The following is a 22,626-nucleotide window of genomic DNA, read 5'->3' as shown; positions in this document are numbered from 1 at the left end:
TGCGTTTTTAGAAAGCAAACTTGCTCACCCAAAATTAGCAGGCCGGCTGGGACGTTTGCAGTCGCTTTAAAATAATAAAAAGGGCTTCGCTGCCCTCTTGTGTAAAGTTAAGTCAATGCACGCTGTAGGCAGCTAAAGGAAGGTCGATAGCCATTAATAGTTGTCTGTCTCCATCTAGTGTACGATAGGAAGAATGCACTGCAGCGAGAAAAAGGTAACATAGCGTAGTCCAGGTCGCGCGCATTCTGCGTACGCGTCCACGAGCGAATCCTGTGATCTATGCGTCAGCTGTCAAGCCGGACGCGCGCATACTACAGTTCTGTCTCTATGCAAGGTTTGTTTGGACAACGGGTCTGGAATTCCACAGAGACCCAGAAAACTTAAAGTATGGTGGCTGTAGTGGGAGCTGGAAGAGATCAACTGGATGGCAAGAAAGTGGTTTGACACGGGTTTATGTTACTTGCAAGGGGGGGAAGAGTGAGTAGGGGTTTCCGTTCCGCCGTCGCATTGTAGTTCACCACCCGGCTTCGTTAGCTTAGCCCGCTAGCTAGCATGCTAACGAACTGATGTAGCGTCAACTGCGATGCGCTCAAGGAAACGGAGCTTCTTAGAAGTCGGTTTGAATTTTTTATGTGCATTTTAATATTGACCAATGTGAACTGTTAGTGATAGCTGTCGCGAAGCAATGGTGGTGGCGTTATGGTGAAGTGAGGTACCCGTGAGGTGCCCATATACAGTTATGAGCAGTTTCAACATTACAACCAATACCTCAAGCTCCTCTTTGAACGCAGACGGTAAAGGTTCCGCGGTGAGCATCGACTGCACCAACAACAACAAGGAGTGGGCTTTGGGAGAAGATGTGTTTTCGTGCTGTCACGAGATGAGTCTCGTGGACGAGGCGGTGCAGGCAGGCATGTCCTCGGTCCAGGCGGGACTGGACGGACACCTGCCGCTCCTACACGCCAGGCACCACGGCGCACAGAGCGGGCTGCTGTTGGACCTGAGCTCCCCGGGGACGTACCTGGACAGCTCCCTGGAGTTCAGCGACAACGAAGGGAACGGCGCTGGACCGCTGTTCGAGAGGAGGAAGAGGTCTCGGTCCAACAGCTCCAGGCACAGATACAACGAGGTGGTCACGGAGCTCGGTCCGGAAGAAGTGCGGTGGTTTTACAAAGAGGACAAGAAAACTTGGAAGCCCTTCGTCGGGCATGACTCGCTTAAAATTGAGCTGATGTTTCGGAAATACTGCGAGCTGAACCCCGGTGCTGCAGTCTCCCGGGTCAGCGACAGGGAAGAGGAGTGCGCCAGCAAAGGGCTGAACGGCGCAGTGCCAGTGGAGACGAGGACCAGCAGCGTGCACGGAGGCCGGGGGTCTCTGGACACGTCCACCGTGTCCTCTGATGAGCGGGACCTTGACAGCATTGAAATCAGCGTGGAGCCTGTTTGTGTGCGTGGAGGCCTCTATGAGGTCAACGTCAAAGAGCAAGAATGCTATCCTGTCTACTGGATGCGTGAGTACACGTTTGTAAAACCCGCATTTCTGCTCTGCACCGGTCACAAATTGTGGAGCTCCCGTTGTCAAGTCCCAGAAGCATGATTCAGACTAACTTTATGTGCTTAAACGTAAATACCTGTCACATAGACACATTCTGCTTACAGCTTAATAACCACCAGTCACTTACTAATAATTATAATCCTGTGCAAGCAGCATCCCTCTCTTATTTCATAGAAGTTTAAATTTCAAAGCTGATCATGCATTTGGCCCAGGTTTGATTTATTTTACTTTTTCCCCTTTACTAATCACTTAGCCTGGTCCTTTGGGGACAGCTCGGGATGTCAGTGCATAGTGCTCAGCTGATCTGCACTAACTAATTCATGGCTATTTCCAGGAAAATGCAGGGAACAAATGAAGGCAGGCGCTGTAGAGCCTCCGAAAACCCGACCTCGATGAAAGGTTTCATGGGTTGCTGGTTCTTTTGAAGGTTGATGTCAAGTGGCATTCGCTGAAGCAGTTATGCTCCTGAATGTTCACGATGCGGATGTCATTCCTTTGTAGTCAAATCAAACTGCCCCTGTACTGTTTCAGCTTGGCCCATGCACCCAGATGCTATGTTTGTATTTAAAACTGTGACTGACCAGGTCATGTAATGTGAGATGTGGAAAGGTTTTCCGCAAAATGTAAGGTTTTGTTTTGCTTTGGCATGTGTGCATATTGGCAAACAAAGGGAAAAGTTCAGACTCATGCCCACTTGAAACATCATGTTATCTGAGGAGCCTTGCAAGCTTATCTTCTCTGACAAGACAGTCACCGCCTTAACAAATGAGTGATAATTGTCTACTGTGACTTTGTATAATTTGCCTTCTTGTGTCTCTCAGCTAGTCTTGTGTCGGTTCTTATAAATATATATATATATATTATATATATTTGTCTTGAGGAACAGCTCTCGCTCACTCTGTACAGAAAGGTCTCTTCTTCTGCTGAGTGTGCCTAATTTAAGATCTGCAATTACACTCGTATTCGCCACCAGAGATTCTGTGAAAAATGTCACTCAAGACTGTAATCAAACGCGACCTCACTCCATTAACCACAGAGATTTGGCCTTCCTGGCTTTGTGAGACTTGTTGAGTTAAACAGAAATCAGTTGACGTCATCCGGGACAGATTTAAGAGTCAGTTCCTTGGAACCCAGTGAAACAGAGATATTTTGACTTCCATGTTTTCAACGAGATGTATTTTAATCACCAGACATAAACAATAACACACATATCAATGCACTCAGTTGAATTTATTGTTTCTATATATGACAAAACTATTGCTGTCACTGTATCTTGCAGCACAAGACCAAATCCCTGTGATGAGAGGCCAGTGGTTCATTGATGGTACCTGGCTCCCTTTAGAGGAAGAGGAGAGCGACCTCATCGAACGCGAGCACCTGAACCATTTCCGCGGCCAACAGATGCAGGACACCTTTGAGACGGATTTGGTGGCCAGGACCGTGGACAGCAAAGATGGTGAGCGCTTGAGAAGGTCATGGGTAGATGGGTTTTAATTTAAGGTCTGAATAAATAAATTGGTTATGATAATATATAGGTTTTAATGTTGATGAGTCAGGATTTAGGAACTGTTTAAGGGTGTTGTGTTGTCCATTAATACTAAAAAAAAAACAGTGTTACTAGATTCACTGAGCTGCTTTTTATTGCAGGCACTATCTTGTAAAAAAAAAAAAAAAAAAAACTTTTACAGGATTTTGTAAGAACAGTGACAAGATGAAATGTACCCACAGGCTTTATTAGTTACAAATTCCATTATAAAGTAAGTCAGTCAAAAACCCCCTCGTCTGCAACACAACCAGCAGAAAAGCCTCGCAAATCATAAATGAAGAGTTATGTGACAGCCCCGCTTGCTGTAGTATCGACTCACGGTTGAGAGAAATGAATGAGGCAGGTGCCTCCATTCATGTGTGTGTAGGTTTTGTCATGTCGCGCATCCGATGTAAAAGCAGGTGCAGCTCGTACATTCTGGCAACGTCTCTCGCCGAGTGCTGGCTCAGGCGAAATGTAGCAGGCTTTAGCTGTGAAAGGCAATAAGAAAGGCTCTTTGATTCAGTCCTCTCCTGAGGGCAGCCAGATCTACAGGACCTTCACTTGTGATGAATGTGTGGGTGTGTGAATGTGGCAGATAAATAGAGCAAGGTAGAGTGAAAGAGATGCTTGAGTTGTTAATGACAGTGGAAAGTGTTGTTTAATTACGTTTGATTCCCAACACTGATTATCTGTGCTATAACTAATTAACTGTATTATTAACTGTAGCTCATACTTCTGGTAACTTCTGGGAGATTTCTCAGACTGCCAGTTTATCTGCAAGGTGTTGAATTATAGCGCAGGGGCACACAAATCAGTTTGGCGACACATGAAGGACCCTCCATTGCACAGCACAAAGATCATATAATGACCTTGACTCGCCTTGTGGGTGAGTTGTATTAATGCAAGTGGGAAATAGGGCAGTAGAGTTTCCACTTAACTTGTAACGACAGCCGTACGCAAGCTGAAAAGTGCCAATGCTCGCATTACTTTTGCATGTAATATCTAATGTATGGAGTGGAAAGATCTAGCATCTGCATGGAAAAAGTCCTGCTGCCTATGTTGGCAGATTGTGTTCCACGTCTATATTTAGCAGAGCATAAAAGCAAAGTGATTGATAGATCCTTTTCATTCACGTCGTTTGGGTTGTTGTTACAGGCAGCCTTTATAAGAGAATATTTTATCTCGGAACTAATGATTTGAAGCACCCTGAGTCATAAGGAGCCTACCTTGAACTCTATTACAATTGATAAATGGATCATAAAGCGAGCGAGCCGCACACTGAAAGCACTGCACCACATACATTTCCCCCTGCTATCTCTCGCTGCCTAACCTGCCTGACGCCTCTCCGCCCTCTCGTGTCACAGTAGCAAGCTGAGTCTAAAGGTTAGTGAAGCAGAAGACATAGTATGCATACCAGTGTGCTATGCAGGCAAAACATCACAATGTGGGACTGCTCTTAGGTACAATAAATGCACGTATGTGAATGCCCTGTTAAGGAAATGTTGCCAGTAGGAAAGAAGATAACAAAAACAACTATGGGAATCATCTTGTGATAAATTTGATAAATGTTAGTTGATCGGGGAGGCGCGTGCACCGTAATCGACGCCATCGAAATCCTCCCAACTCACCTGTGATGAACGGCTCAATAATGTGGAGCTGGTTCGGATATCGTAAGATGGATGTGGAACAAACTTGTCCCATATGCAAGGTTTGCAAAAAAAAAAAAGATAATGTCTAAGGATAGCAACACAACAAATTTATTCCGCCACCTGAAGTACAACCAGAGCCAGCAAATGAGTCAGCCGAAAGCAGCATGCAGCCACATCCTCCGGTAAATTAGGGTGACCAGACGTCCCTGGTTTCTGGGGACAGTCCCTGTTTTGGATGACTTGTCCTCCGGTTAAAGCTGTCCCTGAAAATGTCCCCGGTTTTAGCATTTTATGAATGAGAAATAAAATGTTGTGTGCAGACTACAACAACATTTATAACAGTAGCTGGTTGTGCTGCTATTGACATTACAGACACAGCAATTTAAATATGTTTAAATACTAATAAATATGTAAATAAATAATTAAACCGCAATTGTCCCCGTTTCTTCAAATCATTTAGGTTTGTATTACAGGATTTACATGCTTTGATTGAAGAAATATGTTAAAATCTCTTCTATCATTCCATGTTCATGTTCTTTTAAGTGTTACTATTTGTAACTTTCTTATATAAGTTATAGAAACTGCAAATGGCTACATTTTTATTATTTTTTTTTTAAATTGTCTCTTCATGTTTTTATATCTGCCGGTCAACGATCATCAGCAGAATTACGGTGTTGACCAGCATAATAGTTGCCAGTGTTATTTTCCACGTCAGACTGTTGAAAATGTTGCTGGTAACGTTCAGCGCGCGTCACCTCTTTTGCTGTAAGTTTTATCCATTTGCATGCTGCGAGCAGTAGGCCAGCGGTGGAAACTTTAGGGTGTGGCCTGGCCTGTTGGCTTGCGTGGCATCAAGGAAAAATAAAAGCAGCAGGCTGTGCGCTACGTCATCTCTGAGCATTGTATTTGCGAGGTAGGCGAGGTTACTGCTGCATATTTAGCTACATATTTATTCAGACGGCGCATGGGACTGGGAATACACTGAGTGATTTATGACTAACACTTGCCTAAAAGGAAAAATAAATAAATTGGAAAGTATAAACCTATGACTGGGCAATGATTGAGCAGTCAGTAAAATATGGTTAAAATAAGATGGCAAGCGTGGGTGACTGGGAGCCACAATCAATATTTGATTATTTTAATCTGCTGCTTACCGTGACAGTAGATATATGTACATTATAAGATATCAGGTTATATGTTCTCTGTGACCTCCATTACTGATTCTGTGCATAGTGGATGTCCCAGCCATTAGGGAGCACCTCTTTATCAATGGATCCATCAGTGCAGTAATGCCCAAATGGACATTACTTTCTCAGCAAACAAGCCTCACGTACACTCAGCAGTTGTCTCCTCCTCCACAAAGCCTTTCACCTCTACCGAGGGGAGACGTTGCTGACATTTGCAAGTCTGACGTCCGTGTTATCACGGATTGGATGACTTATGTAGTCAAATCTGAGACTTGTGGACTTTACTGATTTGATTAACAAACTGCAAGGGAGCATTTTTAAATGTCAAATCCAAACATCCACCTAATCCAGATTCAGCAATGTAATTTATGTTGAGCTGGGGATGACGTCTTGATTGCGGTGTTATAAATGTATACACAACCTGAACAAACTTGTGTGGTTTGAAGAGTTTACCACACCAAGTGGTTTGCCAGTTGTAGATATTTGTATAGAAAACAGAAATGAAAATCATACCGTCATTGTAAAGAAACACTTCTAACAAGTTGCGGGAAAATTAAAGCTTTCACTTTTATCTCAAAGTCAATGAATCATCGACAAAGCACTGACACGCCTCCTTACAGAAATACTTAATCACTGTGTCATTTGTAGGTACAGGTCCTTTGTATGATTATAGTCAGCATGTTTCTTCCACTATGTGTGGGATTCAGTCAGATTTTTGATGCAGGGTATAAATTATTCATAAAGCCAATGTAAATACGAGTACTGCTGCAGGCTGTCAGTAGGGGTGAACCAGTTTATTGGTTATATATGCAGTCACAATAATGACTTCTGTTGCAGTTCTATGAACTCCTGTGATAAGTGAAAAACACACCACCTCAGTCATCCATGTCAAACAGTGCTGCACGTTGGGCTGTGGGCTCATCCTTGCTGAGATTACGTCCAGCAGTCACCAGGTCTCCTTCTGCAACCAGGAGAGACTCTCTGACTCTCCTGGTTGAGACGGCTTTCTGATTGCAGCACTGCTTGATAGACTCCTTGATCGACTGATCCATTGAAGACTGATGACTGGGGTAGTTTGTGTTTCTGTCACCGGGGTAATGGCCCTTACTCACTCTCTGTTGGTTGTTAGTTGTTCTCTCCCACCTGCCCCCTTTCTACCTCCCCTTTCTGTTCAAATGGAGTGGATATCAGACGAGTGCTAGAACTACATGTCACAAGCGCAAACGCTGTCAAGGTACTGTAAAATACCAAGTTTTCTTTGTATCTTTTGTATTAGATCTTCTAGCTTGTGCCCCCTCTCCTCGTAGACCCTAGGTTTCTTGTGGAAGTAGATTTTCCTTTCTTTCGTGGGTCAGACTTTTAAAATCTACTTTTAAGAGCTAGACCTAGGCTCAGTTAGAAGTGGTTGTACTGAAATGGATCAAGGCTGTCCTCTCAGTTCTCCATTGCAGCCTTAACTGGGCCTAGATGCTAGAACCTTTCCCTTTGTGCTGTGGCCCAGAGTTTGCTGGGTGTTACTTTTGCTGCTTATTGAGGAATCCTGTGTTATCATTCCCATCTTCTTGCTGGAATAGCTAGTAACATGGTTCATTCAACTACTATGGCAAGACCCCTTAAACCTTTGGATCTGGACACCCTGCTTCTTCCACTTATTTAATCCCCCTTCTCCTGTCTCATACTTTCTCTCTCATTTCTTTCTTCCTCTCATTCCTTCTGGCAGTATGACTGTAGCGTTAATGAACTACCATCTCCAGCTCTGTAAGGGCAATGAACAGAGCTCTCTGTTCAGAGGCGAACACAATTGATGAGTCACACAGAGGAGCCATTGTGGCCCTTTACTGTTATAGACCTTAGTGTGTCGTGTAGAGTCGCCTTCTTTCAGGCCCATCGCTGTCCCAGTTCTGATGTACTGAATAGCAATTCAAAGTCTAGCAAAGGCAGGTCTGTGTCCTCATCTTGAAGTAAATCCAAGCAGTGATTAACCCAAAGCTGTAACCTAGACCTGTACAGTACAGCAGTGCTGCAATACTGACATTACGCTGTCTTGTCCCGAGGCAAACAATTAGGTTTGTCATACCACAGCCAAGAAAAAGTTGTATCGTTATTGCTATTGTTTAGTTTGTCACATTTACATCTCTTTCACTTTTCTAATCCCAGCTTTTATCTTTTTAAACCGCACCAGCCATAATGGCTTTGTTTACACAGTCCCATTCTCTTCTTTGTCACATCTGCCACTCCTCGCCCCTTTCTTTTTTGACACCCTCCATCGTCCCGTGTCCCCCAGCAATTATCCGTGGCCATGTTAGAGAACCAGCTCAGTTAACCGTTTCATTGGTGACTGCCAACTCCTTTGCACACACCACCAATTTTCCCTTCCTTCCACTCCACTGTCTTTCATTGTAAAACAGGAAGTGTTTTAGTGCAACCCCTGAGAATCATTCCATCTTCGTGGCCACACTTTCGCTCAAACCTCCATTCGATAACAACCATTAAACCGACAAAGTAGTTTAGTTTCTGTTTCAGCTTTACCAACGCCTCCTGTTTTACAGTGGACCACAGCTACATCTCAACAGTATAAAGTGGCTTCACTCCATTTTAGGTCTAATGGCAGATGTTGGATACCTTTTTCGCCCATGTCTTCACGCCTGAGTGTGACAGGAATATGAGGAAAGGAGGCCACTTTAAGCTGGTAGAGATGTAGCCAGACTGGATGGTGAAAGGTGCCAACTGTTGCCTTTTGCTCCTCTTTAGTGCAGTTTCATGTGACGGTAAAGGTTAAGAATATGTTTCCTTTCCTGTTGTGTGGTGGTTTTGGAGGATCTGCGGAGATAAATGGATGTGTGACAAAAGAAACTGTCTGTGTTACCAAATACCCCATCTGGCAAGTTCATTAGGAAGTGGGCCTCATTGTTTTATCTGGCTAGCAATGTCTGCTCCTTTTGTTAATCCAAATTCAAGGGATTCTCTTGTCCGTCCAGACACTGCTTGCCCACGTCTTTCAGAGGCGGACATTCATTTTAAAAGTGGTTGCACTCAGAGCGAACAGGTCTTATAAGATGCAATAAGTGCTTGGCTTATTACCCACCAGTCATGCTTGTTTAGTGAGAATGTTTGTCTGCCAGACAAAACAGAATCAGGTTTAACACACCTGTCCTGTCTATGTCTTACGTACCCTGTAGACCTGGTCTACATGTCATGGATGTGCATGACGCATAACGCAAGACACGTCTAATAGCAGACACATTATGTTTTTTAGTGCCACCATAAAAAATACAGTAATATAGCTTTTATGCGGTACTGTTTGTTATAGATATTCAAGATAGCAAAAGCACATTCTGGAACAAGTGCTTCACATCCGTTAATATGCAGTACAAAGAGCCATGACCGTGTACTGGACCGACTCCAGAAGCTACAACCAATCTTGTCCAAATGAACTTGACTGAACAGGGCATTGCAAGGACATACAGCAGAGGCATAAATAACTCTTGAATCAACCAGTTTCATTTGTTGCCCTAAGCTTCCGCAGGAAGCGGTGCCTTTTCTCTTCGAGCCATACCTCTGCTCTTACTTGCCCTTGTCACTGCAACCTGGGGAAAAATAAATGTAATATGAACGGAATTAAGATAACATAAAATACATTTTATTTGATGGTATGCAGGCAGTGCAACAAGCAAGAGCTGAATTATGTAATTACACTGTGTGATAGTTTGTGTTTTTTTTTTTTTTTCTGCGGATCAATGCTTCAAATGCCAGGCCGCATTTGATTGAGCCGTTTTGGATCTATTGATTGTTGATTTTGTGCCACAACCAAGATGGAGTAATTCTCGCGTCCTCAATCTCTCTACTTACCCTCAAATCTTTCCCCTGGGTTGGCCTTCTCTTTACCAAATTCCAAATGTCATCTTCCCATTGTCCTCCTCTGTTTTTTCTCTGTCCATTCATTCACTCACTCCTCTGTTACCGCCCTCCTGCAGCCATCCACAGTTTGAAGCTGAGTCGGACGCACGTGGATTGGCACAGCGTGGACGAGGTGTACCTCTACAGCGATGCCACCACTTCCAAAATTGCACGCACCGTCACCCAGAAACTGGGATTCTCCAAAGGTCTGTAATCACTCACAGTCATCAAGACATTTGTACTTTTTACCGCCTCTGAAGTAGTCTGAAATCTGCTGTTTGAGCTGAATGCAGTGTAAATGGTTTACTGTAATTACACTGTTTTACTCAGGTGATTAATGTATTACATTTATTATCTTGTATCTTGCCACCAATACATTTATTATGCTTTATAACCATGTTTATGTTTTTTAAATTGACATTTTTTGCACCAATGGGTATGGCACGCATTAATGTCCATGCATATGAATCACCACAACTACTACAAATAAGTGACATTCTCATCAGACTTGAATGTACTCTGTATTTAGTGCTGTACTAATACTAGCTTGATAACACACTAAATAAAGTTGGTAAACTTCACTAATTAATGCAAAAGTGGCTTCACTGCATTTGCAGTGTGCAGTCATTTGCTAGCATTAGCTGCCATACCACTGCAAGGTGCAGTTCAGTCTCTTAACTGGATTAGCCCAGAAAGTCACTGCACGTCCATCTGGCATTTTCAGGGGCTAGCCTGATCAAATATCCTCAGTTTATGTGAGGTGACAGCAGCTTGGTTTGACCCCGTGTTTTTGTTCTGCAAAGGTGATCTGAAATACAGTCTCCGAGCTTTTTTGTCGAGGATTTTTATCTCCTGGTTTCGGGTTGTAAAAAAGAGAAGCCGGGTCTTGCTATCTCAGTCTCCCCTGACAAAACAAATGCTCAGCAAAGGGATGACTCCTAAGTGCCGTCCAGACAGCAGCAATGTCCGCTGGTTCCTTCCACCTTGCTAGATTATAGATTCTAAATAAGGACACGCATGTAGCCTTATAGCTGTGTGTTGCCTCATAGTGTCAGGTCACCGTGGCCGTTGGATTCCCTGTCTCACCTACTGCCCTCATTGGACGCAGCACGGAGCGTTAATTTAACACCATCACTCGGCTATTTTTAGCCTTCCACTGAACTGAGTGGCCTTTTATTTATTCATTTTTTAATGTACAAAAATGACAACGACTACTATTAATTAAAGCTCCAAACCTGTCCTCACTCATTTTTCAGCTTCGAGCAGTGGGACGCGGCTCCATCGTGGTTTTGTTGAGGAGGCCTCCCCGGAGGACAGACCCCCCCAGACTACACACATTGTCTTTGTGGTTCATGGGATTGGACAGAAGATGGACCAGGGGCGCATTATTAAAAACACTGGAATGTGAGTCGAAATCATTTAGTCATTTTATTTATTTATATGCATTTCATTTGGACCCAGTCTAAAATTACTGGCAGGGCATTGTGAGTAAAAAAAAATCTTTTGTGGTGCTTCAGACGGTTTGTGGTTAATCTGTTCTTTTCCGGATACAATCTGTCTCCCACTTCTCATTCTGTTACTTTGTTTTTCTGTAATATTTAACAGTACAGCTCACTTCTTTCTCCTTAGTTTCACACAGTGTTGTAAGCACAAATAATATATTCTACTATTACAGGGTTATGCCTTGTCTAGTGATATGTGTTGAGTTTGCTGGCCTGTCTATTACTGACTTGTCAGGCAGGTTTTTATTCGAGACCTTTAGCAGTAGTGTATATGTAAGTAGTGTATTTACCCAATACATAGCAAATAAGCTTGTATAACAGTGTTAACACCACCCATTTCATACCACCAGCTGTTTCTTTTTCTTTAGTATTAGAACAAATATTGTAAAATCACAACGAGGTGTCATTACTAGTGCATTACCTGAAGCAAGATTGTCACTCTTACTTTCCTTTTGTGTTCATCCATAGCTGCTCATCCTTAGCTATCATTCTCACTCCCTCTGTCTACTCCTACTGTTCTCTTACTTTATTCTTTGTGTTGTTGACGTGTCTGTATCGGAGTGGCCAAGAAAGCACAATGTTCCAACACTTCACAAAACACAAGGGGGCAGGGAAATGCACCGCAACAGAAGCAAAAATAGAAGCACAGGAAGCCACAGCTGCAGCGTAACACAAATTTTGCAAAGCTGGAAACATTCTTATACTGGGTAAAAACCTAAATATGAAATATGTGCCGAAACTATGCACCTATTAATCTCGCATGATACTGACGAATGTGAATGTAGAACTCAAATGAATCGCACAAAGAAAAGTATGTATGTTCCTGTTTCACTTCATGTGCTGGCTCAGGGAATGATATCACATTGCTTTGACACATACACGAAGCTGTCAGCTCACATCAGTGCTGCTAACTTTCTCTTTAATCAGCCTTGTGAGTTCCTGCTTATTGTTCAAAGTCATTATGTGTTGATGAGGAACTCTTCCTCATCAACATTTGTGTAGTACTTGTGTAGCTCTGACAGGTCTCGGTGAGGAAGTTACAGGGCACAATACCAACTTCCCTGTAGAAATATAATAAAGCCTCAGCATTTTATAGGTTATCCATCAGTTGTCACATAAGCTTAACACAGTCCTTTTTATATATTTATGTCTTTTATGCAAAAATAAAAAGAAAGTTTCACCCTAAATATCACCACAGTATTGGCATTGGCCTGTATATCTTGTAGTATTACAGTAGGAAATAGTGTGGACTGTCATTGTTTCACAAACGTAGCATTGGACCACTGCCCCAGCTAAGGCCGACTAAGCAGGTAAAGTAGAACACGTCAAGCTGTGGCGCGCTATAAGCCCGACTCCGATCTAGCCGCGGATTACAGGACACTTTCCTCAGCCGAGAGGAAAGATCAGCCTGTCGTGTCTAGCCGGTTACTTAGTTATTTGCCTGTTGGGCCTTTAACCTGAATTAGATTCTGCCCCGCCCCTTTTTAAGAGTTTCATCCTCAGCAGTGAAAGAGGAAATTGTGGAAGTTACTGTGAGGGAAGTCTTGTGACTCATTTACGGTAACTCATGCTAAAGGATTCCCTGGGAGCACAGAAGTCTCACACGGACACATTTGTTCAGCACATCAGTGGAAGATAGTTAACATCACCACACAGATTAGCTGCTTCTTACCTGCGCCTGTCCTCGCAGTAAAGGCCGAGCGTCGAACGACGTTTGGGATATACATTTAATTCACCCGCAGTTATGTCCTATAACTGAATCGAGGAATTCATCTCGAAAATCTGTTTAGCTAAACATAGAATTCCAAAGCTCGCTGTCCAATTACTCCGAGATAAATTCAATTGAGTCCTTTGGAGTGCAGCTCAGAAAGCTCTCTAATGAAGCACTCAGACCTCTTAGCGTTTAAGTTCCCCTGGAGACAACACACTAGCTGGTCCTGTCAAAACCTGCATTAGGTGCCCCATTCACAGACCGGCCACCTAAAAGCCTCTCTCGGCCTCCATTTACCCGTGTCAACAGCTACCTCACCCGCGCTCTCTCTTTGTGTGTTTAGTGTATCCTGTAAGCTAATGCTGCCCCATATAAGGCTATCTGCAACGTAGTCATTGTGTATGTGCGGCGCGAGGGAAGCTGCCGCATCACTGGGCAGTAAAATGGACGCCATCCTTCTCTTCCCGACAGTCATTAAATAGAGGGGGGAAGAGTGTAAACACAGACTCCCTCATCAGTCTGCAGCAAAGCAGGATATAAACAGAAAATGTTACTCATCCACTCGGAACTGTCATTACAACGCACCAAAATACACACTGGAGTAATGCAGCTGTCAGTTTGTCAAGTCTTTCTTCCATGTGTGTTCTTTTAAGGCTGAGGGAGGGCGTGAGGAAGATGGAGGAGAAACACTTTTCGGAGCACAACGAAGAACACGTGGAGTTCCTGCCCGTCGAGTGGCGCTCGAAGCTCGCGCTGGATGGAGGTGCGTGTTTGTGCGTCAGCGGAAACCTTTTGAAGCGGTGCGGTTGCGGCTTCAGCACCAAATGCGAACAAATTTTATTCATTCAGATTTAATCAGTCTGTCTTGTGCTCGTCTTCCCGTAGATACGGTGGACTCGATCACGCCGGACAAAGTGCGAGGACTGAGGGACCTTCTCAACAGCAGCGCCATGGACATCATGTACTACAACAGCCCTCTGTATCGGGACGAAGTGAGACCCGTGCACTTCACGTCGCTATCAGCCGTCTCTTGTACACTCTGTACTTAAAACATCTTCACCCTCCGCTTTCTCGTCAGATCACCAAGGGTCTAACGCAGGAGCTGAACAGACTGTACTCGCTCTTCTGTGCCCGGAACCCGGAGTTTGAGGAACGGGGCGGCAAAGTGTCCATCGTGTCTCATTCCCTCGGCTGTGTCATCACCTACGACATCATGACCGGGTGGGATCCGGTGCGCTTCTGTCTGCAGGAAGCGCACCCCGTGGAGGAGGAGCTGGACTTGCACTGGATGTCCTACGAGGAGAGGCATCTTTTAGAACAGCTGAGGCACACGAGGAATAGGTAAGGCTTGTTGGTGGACACTAGCAACCAACAATTATAGATTGTTATTAAATAGATTGTATTTATCTTTTTTGGCACCAGCAATATAGTATGTGCCGCCCTTCTCGTGCCCCTGTTTCAACAGGGAAGTTTACTTTTCTGGGCTGCATCACACAAGCGTGCAAAATCGTTCAGCGTGCGCACCATTACCTCGTTGAAACGAGACGAACAGCGAAGGTTATTGATCTGAGCGGTGCAGGAATTCTTTTGTTGATAGGTTAGAGGAGCAAAAGCTCTCCAGTTGTTAATGGGTGCTTTTCTAGGTGACCTGAGCTAATGTATATGCGATAGTAACAGTAATTGTGCTCTGAGTGCATGTCCGGCTGAGGTTTCAAAGAAGGTTTTTTTTATTTTGTTTTTGTCTTGAACAGGATGCGAGAGCTGGAAAATCAACTCGTCACACTGGAAGCCTCTAAGCCCTCAGCACCCCCAGCTCTCAAATTTAAGGTGCTATTATCGTACTGCTTCTGTGCCATTACAATATGAACTTGTGGTGTACCTTTGAGTGTGTGTAATTCTCCTATTGAATGTAACAGAAATGACACAGTTGTAACTTTGGGACTCTGGAACATGTTAAGTCTGGGACATGTTTGCAATTCAATACAACTTTATTTGTCCCAAAGGCAGTTCAGTTTGACAGCAATAAGCAGAGCCCGTGTCTACATAGACGGCAACCAACACTCAACATTCAACAATAATAACACAAACTGTACTAACACTGACAGAGATAACATGCTTGATAACCTGTGTTAACAATAATGTAGAAAGTACTTATCACGCGGTTCTGTACGTTCAGTGTTCTTTACACTGTTGTATTCAGTTGCTGTCTATCTCAGTAGCAAAGGCCACTTTGCCATGTATGTATCATCTTTGCACATTTTGTCTCTCAGGTAGAGAACTTCTTCTGCATGGGTTCTCCTCTGGCAGTGTTCTTGGCCCTGAGGGGGATCCGCCCTGGTACCAGCTGCCACCAGGACCACATCTTACCCACCTCTATCTGCAGCAGGCTCTTCAATGTCTTCCATCCGACAGACCCTGTGGTCAGTCTCCTTTGATTGCCTCGGGCCTCACGCATGTTCTCTCACTCAGGGTTGTGAGGATATCAAGATATTCACTTCTTTATATCTTAAAAAAAGCAATTTAACATACATGGAGGAATTTATTGCGCTTTGCTCGAAATCAGAAGCTACAAGTCACTCAGATGTGTAAAAACTACAACATGTTTGTAGTTTAAGCTAACCACATCTTACTGCTCTGTTCAGGCCTACAGACTGGAGCCTCTCATCCTCAAACATTACAGCAACGTTGCTCCCGTTCAAATACACTGGTAAGAACACATGCATATGTTATCCCTTGTTTGCCTCCATAATTTTGTACGGCATGCTCTTAATATTAATATTTGGGTTTGTTTCATTCATCAGGTGCAGCGCCACTAACCCTACCCCTTACGATGAGATCGGACCTAACTTCCTCAACCCAGTCAAAGATCCGACATCTGACACCGAGAGCATCCCCAGCCCGAGTACTTCTCCCGTCCTTCCCCGCAGACACTACGGGGAGTCCATCACCAGTCTGGGCAAAGCCAGCATATTAGGTAAAGTTTTTAAATTCTAATGCAAGTCGAACTCTTGTTTTCATGTTATGTCATGAGTTTACACCATCAGTCCAATTTTTGGAAAGATCTCAGTGGTAATTTATGAGCTTGTATGCAGTGCCTGAAAAATGAGTATGTGTTAAAAATCTTTGTTTTAATTCCACTTTATCGATATATTATTTTCTAACTTACTTTTAAAACCTTCACTCGATTTCATATACTTTGTTGTTTTTACAACTTATGACATTTTTTGTCTGTCAACAAATTAAGATTTTAGTTCAGATATACACAGGACTGCCTTTTTCTTTTTTTTTTACCTTAATTATATTCGCAACAAGAACACAAAAATGCAGCAGAACTAACAAACAACCAAGCTAATAGCATTCAGGGTTACACACAACCTATGATATCTTGAGGCCCAACGAAAGAGAGCTGAACTACATTTTATCCCGTGGGCGAGATGCTCCTCTCTGATCACTGTTTTAACAGTGCCTCCTTGTGGCAGTAAGGGGAATAGCATTTGATGATCCTCGACATATTCTATTAAATCAGTTAGAAAATACTATAAACACGGTTCTATTCTTAAACCGTATTTCCAGCTAGTTTAACTCATTCCCCCATCCCTCTCTACAGGAGCGGCGAGCATAGGGAAGGGCATTGGAGGAATCCTCTTCTCGCGTTTCTCCCGCTCCAACAGCCAGCCTTCAGTGTCCTTAGGCCTCGAGGGCGGAGCAAATCCTGAAGAAGAGGAGCAGAAGCGCACAGAAAGCCAGTCAGCGTACGGCCTCTCCACCATGGTTCGGCCCACCTCACCGACCACTGACACGTCACGTAAGTTCGCCTGCCTGTCGAGCGCTGAACAACATTTGTAAGCAGCGAACATCATTTTCACCTTTGAAGGAAGATACTCGAGTGTTAATTGTTTTTAATTAAGACTGTACTGTTTTTTTTTTGTGTTCTTGCAGTGGAGCTGGAGAGGCGGATCGACTTTGAGCTCAGAGAGGGTCTGGTGGAGAGCCGCTATTGGTCGGCGGTGACCTCACACACAGGCTACTGGTGCTCACACGACATAGCTCTTTTCTTGTTGACGTTCATATACAAGCAGAAGACAACAACCTCCGACCCAACGGAAGAGCCTGACTGAGGCAGCACGTTTGTTACAACAGACACACACTCGATTGACGTCTTACATCACTGAAGGTGTTTTTCATCTTCTCAGCAAGACTCTAAAAAAAAAAAAAGTGACTTTCTTATTTTTAATGATCACAAACTGTTCAGATTCACTAATGATCCCCTTTATCCCCTCGTGACTCAGCTGTTTTAACACTCGGGAACCATTACTAACAAGCTGACTCATGACTTTATTCCAATACGTGCATTTTCTTTGTTTCTTTGTGTCGTTTGTGTACTATTGCGCACCCTAAGGGTGACAGCGCTGGACCGTGAACCCCTAAGGAGGTGTACTTTTTTGCCAGTATGACCACAAACATGGAAACGCGGAGTAATGGGACAACGGGGAGTTTATGGATTTCTAAGAGTTCATTGAACCCGACGGACGAGAGTTTAAACCTCAGGCTGTAGCCTGTTGTCAAAGTGTCCAAACGTTTCCCATCAGTCGATGTAAAATTAAAACCCAGCCGCCCTCCCAGACACTCAGTCTGGAGCCTTGTGACACATTTGCCTAACTCTCAGTCACTGAGGCTTCAAGCTCTCTGTCTGACCGTTTTAACATTATCTTTGACACAAAATACAGAGATTATATATTTTTTTTCTTTCCTTTCAAACATCCATCTACATAAAATAATTCAAACAAGCAAACACAATGCCTTCCACAATCAGCCAAATGCTACTCATGTAGAATATGTCTATAGTGTGACCGCACAAACTCCATGAAACACAGGGCATTATCCCTTTAAGAATGTTACGGCAATATGAAGAAAGACACAACAGACATGCTAATTTTAGGTTGTTTTTCATATATTTGCTTTTTTTATACTCAACTATTTAAAGTTGTCTGACGAAATAGATGCACGTGAGCAAAACACTGGTTTTATGTACAGTCGACTAAGCTCAGACATTTGTTTTATGTTCTCACTCTCCACAACTTGACGGATATTTCTTTTCCTTTGTATGGAAACTAAAACTGTACTGACGACGGTTACAGCTGGACGCCCTCTTCTGAGCTCCATGTGACATTCACGCACAGAGGATTACAGCCACAGGAAGCTTGTATTGTAACAGGCGCATCCTCGCCCTTGAATGAGGGCCAGACATGTAGAGTTATTTTCTTACGGTCAGTTAAAGAATCCAGTTCTTGATGTCATTTGCAGGATAAGAGTTCAAACTAAAAAAAAAAAAAAAAACAAACCAAAAAAAAAAAACAATCATGCTCATTCAACCTAAATCCATGCTTCTATATTAAGCTTATGTTACAAAAGGCATTGTTTTCTCCTCATATCTTTATATTGATATCTAAATGAAATCAGTGCTACTAGATGTATTTTTTCTTAAAAAAAAAAACGAAAGACATATTTTTTCTAGCAATTTCCAGGATTTAAACCTGTGGCACAATAACAATAATAATAAAAATATTTATGTTTCTATTTTGTTAGCTGCTCAGCTTTACTAATACTAAGGCAAATACATAGTCCATGAAAATGTAATTGGCCGAAGTTAACAAAAGCAGATTCTTTTTTCTTTTTTTTTAAGTTTTTACTTAGTATTTTTGCAACATGTTGCAAAAAAGTTAAATGTTTGCCTTTTTGCATCTAATTCACACGTTCCCCTTTTTGAACAAATACGTCAGCTTGTCCTTTTTATTTGTGGGAAAGAAGGGTTTCTTTATTTTTTAAAAACTTGCATTTGAATGTGCGATTGCCTAACCGACGTCCGCTTAGCAAATGTATCCGAAAAACGAAAACCCAAATCATGATGAGTTTGCTTCAGGTTCGCCGGAGAACATTTAAAAAGAAATAATGAAGGAGCTCATGTTAGCCATCAGTCCCAGCAATAATTCTGCACAAATTTGAATGCTTGCTCACTTTGCATGGTGTCAAAATCATAGTCGATTCACGTTGGAACAAGGAAAGTGCCAAGACACGTCTGAGATGACTAGAGAAGCACTCGTGATCGTTCGTAGGTTTCTAGTGAAGTCATTTAAAATACAACGGATGAGGAACTGTGCTGTGTTCGTAGAGTTACGTGTGACAGACTTTATTACTGTCTGTGTCAAATTTAATTTGTGTCCTGCTTGTTGTAACACCGTAGCTACGAAAGAACTGATTTAGTTTGTTGTGGTGCGACCTGCAGCTTAAGTGTGCCGCACCGCCATCGAATGGAATTAGCTTATCGGTGTTTAATGTCTTATGTGTGTGCAAAGGCCTACTGACTAAATACCAGGCTGCCTCGAAGAGACGATGGCTGACCGGGAAGCAGCACAGGATCGTGGGACGAATGAGGGAGCATGATATGAAAGTGTTGCTGCGTCTGGTCTGGTGGAGACTGCACATTCAGTCTGAAAACAGCCTGTTTCTGTCCTTTTTTTAAAAAAAAAAATGTTATTCAATAGTTTTTCGCTGAGCATGCGTTACACCGCAGCAATAAATGAGCATTTTCAACGTTTATCTTGGGACAGTAGGCATGCCGTCAATCTCTCGACACGACCTTAGATATGTGATGCGAAACACAGCTCCACCATCGCCTCCGCATCTTTAAAATCCCTTCGTGCGGATTCAGGCACAAATGCCGTTTGGAATGCGGACGGACCGTTGTAACCGTAGCAGCGGCGCTTGTGTCAGTGTTTTGTGATTTGACCACGTTTTTAAAAAAAAAAAAAAAAAAAACAAATCTTTTTGCACAACTTCCACTCGAGCAATTTCTACTTCAAGCACAGGCGTTCAAATCCGCTTTTGATTATTTTTTTTTAATTTTTTCGACTAAATGGGCATTTAATGTACAGCGTTTAGAACGGCGGCCGTATATATATATTTTTGTCATACAAACCACAATCATCAGGGAAATGTGTGCTGTTAAACGTTTTGTAAGATCCAGCGCCCTGGTCGACGCCAGATTGAAGCCATCGTTTGAGGAAAAACAAAAACAACTCCGCACATATGTGTTGTCACTTTAAGAACGCTCAATAAAGAATTTACATATGGCTGGCATCCGTGTGTAGTCGGACACGGGGCGAGGAAGAGATATGCATTCAGACTCACTGCGTGGAATAAAATGTGTTTAACAGCTGTTGCTGGAAAAAGTATTTTATGTCTGTCCCCAGAGCTGTGCAATAACCCATGCCTGTAATGGATTCTAACTGCCATCCAAAGCACTGTATTTATTTCCTTTTATTAAAGCATTTCTTTTGGGATACTATAATTATTTCTTCTTGTTGTCATGTTTTGTGCATAATGGGTTTAGAGCAAATGTCATCGAGGAAGATGAGGATGAGGAGGAGGTTGAGACCATCGCCAGAGGAAGATGGTCTCGTTGCTAATTTCCAGACCGGTTTTCGGGAGGACAATGGAGCTTTTTGTTCATCTGTAACTCGGTTCAGATTCTTTCCGAGGCCAACCCCCTGGAGTGAACAACAAAGCTGACTTACAGATGATGAATAGGCCACATTGTAATCCATAAGCAGCCGCGGCTTCCACACAAGGGGTTTTAATGCAGTTCAGCAACATCTGCAAAGGCGAGGCCCACAGATGGGACGGGTTAGTTCAGAGAGCGCTCATGAATAAAAGATTAGGCCCTGCTGTTCTCTGTTTGGCCAGAAGAGGTCAGTCATCTATAGCTAATGCTGGAACAAAGACCCACAGTGACCATCTGTCCAGTGCCCTCTCCCTTATCCTGTTTCCATTTATTGCCCCTAACTAATTGAGCTATTTTGACAGATGTTGAAGCACTCAGATCTAATCAAGATTGAATATTGCAACTGGTGTTTAACTCAAATAAAATAATAAAAAAAAAATCCATTATCCGAATTCTGAAAACATTGTAAACTGCCTTTTTCACCTCCTCATTCCCCCCTTCACCTCCTCCGTCCTCATACACACCGTCAGCAGTGGCGGCCAAGCCAGCTCTCTTCTGCTCTGCATCTGACTGACTCGAATGTTTACTCTGCAATTAAAACACAGCCTATAAAAGGCAATGGGTCGGCTGCCAGACACTGACGAGGGGGTCCGAGCTGCAGGGAGAGAGGTTATAAATCGCTTTGATGCCGGCCGTAGTCTGAAGGCCCAGATTCCTGAGTCGGAGGATTGGAGCTGAGTGAGTTCACCGGGAGACCGAGCCAGAAACCGTGATGATTCATGGCTTTTTACTGCAGATGACTTGGAAGAGTCTGCGTCGGAGTGTGTGTCGAATTGGAGACGGCCGCCCTTCCCCCTGCGTTTCTTTTTTTCTCTCGAACTCATCGTTCGTGTGATCGCTTTATTGAACGCGTGTATGAAATGCTTTTTGAGATCCTTGCAGTTGCTTGTGATCTATCAGTACATATGTTTGTGCATATGGAAGCAAATCCAACCTCTGCATGATGATCATTTACTCATAGTTACTGGACTATATTGGTAATTTAATACGTTTCTTACAGTGTAATGACTCCCCTACCCTGAGATATATATAAATATAATATGTGAGTGCAGGCTAAATGTGTTTTATATCTGAAATGTGATCATATAATATATATATTCATTTGGAAACACTTGTACTTCTCTCTGTCTCTGCAATTTGCGAGATGCTGTATTTTAATTCCTTCATATATGTCAGAGGCATTACAGCTCTTTTCATGACCTGTCCGCAGCTGCACATACTTGTTATGCTCCAGCGTGTGATTATTTTTCTATCCGATAAAATGATGAAATACAGTAGATTTATTACCTCTTAACCTCTAAAGACTACGTAGAGAAGCTTGACATGCCGCCACTTGGACCAGCTACAGCACTACGCTAAGATATTCCTTGAGCGCATGTGAAAAGTCGGGAATCAAAGTAAATGTCTGCATACCTCGGATAATTTCAACACTTCACGCAAGCACGCAGTCGGTGAGAAATATCATAGATAAACACTGCAGGGTATTTAATGAAATGTCAAAGGAAACTTTTAGAGGAACGTCTCTGCCGTTATATCTGCAGAAGCCCCTGTTATTTGTGCAGTTCCTCAGAAAGAACTAAAGGTTCTTGGATGCTGATGCAAGGCTCAAGGCAGCACTATTGCCATAAAAGGCAGCTTGGGATCTTAACCACACGTCTGTTAACCTAACTGGTGATTTTTTTTTTTTTTACTGTGGAGGGCTTCAGTTTGTCAGAACCTGAAAAAAAGTAGTAGTTTCAAAATGTACAGGAGTTTTTTTTTATTTTATTATGTTTTACTAAGTCATACCTTTGGTTGCCCATAATATTGTCATGAATTAAAAGGTCAACTTGAAATTGAGGTCATTATCTTATATTTGAAAGGTTAATATTGTGGGTTTTAAGCATTGTCTGCACACGTTTTATGGATTTCTGTATGTGATAATATGTGAAGTAGCTAGAAGAGTACTTGCTTTTTCTTAAGGGAAATATACAAGTGTTATTTTGTCACATAGCAGTGGTGGAGAGTAACTAAGTCACCCAAAATATGCTCAGCTG

At 42.9% G+C, this 22,626-nt stretch overlaps 1 protein-coding gene across 2 annotated transcripts; it reads left to right on the top strand.

Moving 5' to 3' along the window:
* Positions 1–289: 289 nt before the first annotated feature.
* ddhd1a (DDHD domain containing 1a) lies at positions 290–20,377 on the top strand. 2 transcript variants are annotated; one of them, XM_047611261.1, is made up of 14 exons: positions 290–1,511; positions 2,835–3,011; positions 7,049–7,153; positions 9,894–10,022; positions 11,073–11,220; positions 13,683–13,792; positions 13,915–14,021; positions 14,108–14,370; positions 14,781–14,856; positions 15,300–15,449; positions 15,672–15,736; positions 15,831–16,003; positions 16,637–16,834; positions 16,969–20,377. In XM_047611261.1, exons 1-14 carry the CDS (start codon positions 740–742, stop codon positions 17,145–17,147), a joined length of 2,652 nt encoding a protein of 883 aa, XP_047467217.1. In that variant the 5' UTR covers positions 290–739; the 3' UTR covers positions 17,148–20,377. The 2 variants fall into 2 exon arrangements, with proteins under 2 accessions (XP_047467217.1, XP_047467218.1); XM_047611262.1 differs by lacking the exon at positions 7,049–7,153.
* Positions 20,378–22,626: the final 2,249 nt, after the last annotated feature.

The sequence above is a fragment of the Mugil cephalus genome, chromosome 17, assembly GCF_022458985.1.
Source record: "Mugil cephalus isolate CIBA_MC_2020 chromosome 17, CIBA_Mcephalus_1.1, whole genome shotgun sequence".
Lineage (NCBI taxonomy): Eukaryota > Metazoa > Chordata > Actinopteri > Mugiliformes > Mugilidae > Mugil > Mugil cephalus.
The sequence above is the reverse complement of the archived record's forward strand: the minus strand, read 5'-3'. Positions and strand labels throughout refer to the sequence as shown.

Excerpts from the sequence above, each read along its gene's own strand:
- ddhd1a (XM_047611261.1), top strand. The coding sequence starts at position 740 with ATGAGCAGTTTCAACATTACAACCAATACCTCAAGCTCCTCTTTGAAC. Across the intron at positions 14,022-14,107 it reads GCCCTCTGTATCGGGACGAA|ATCACCAAGGGTCTAACGCA; the intron begins GTGAGACCCGTG and ends CTTTCTCGTCAG. Across the intron at positions 15,737-15,830 it reads GCTCCCGTTCAAATACACTG|GTGCAGCGCCACTAACCCTA; the intron begins GTAAGAACACAT and ends TTCATTCATCAG.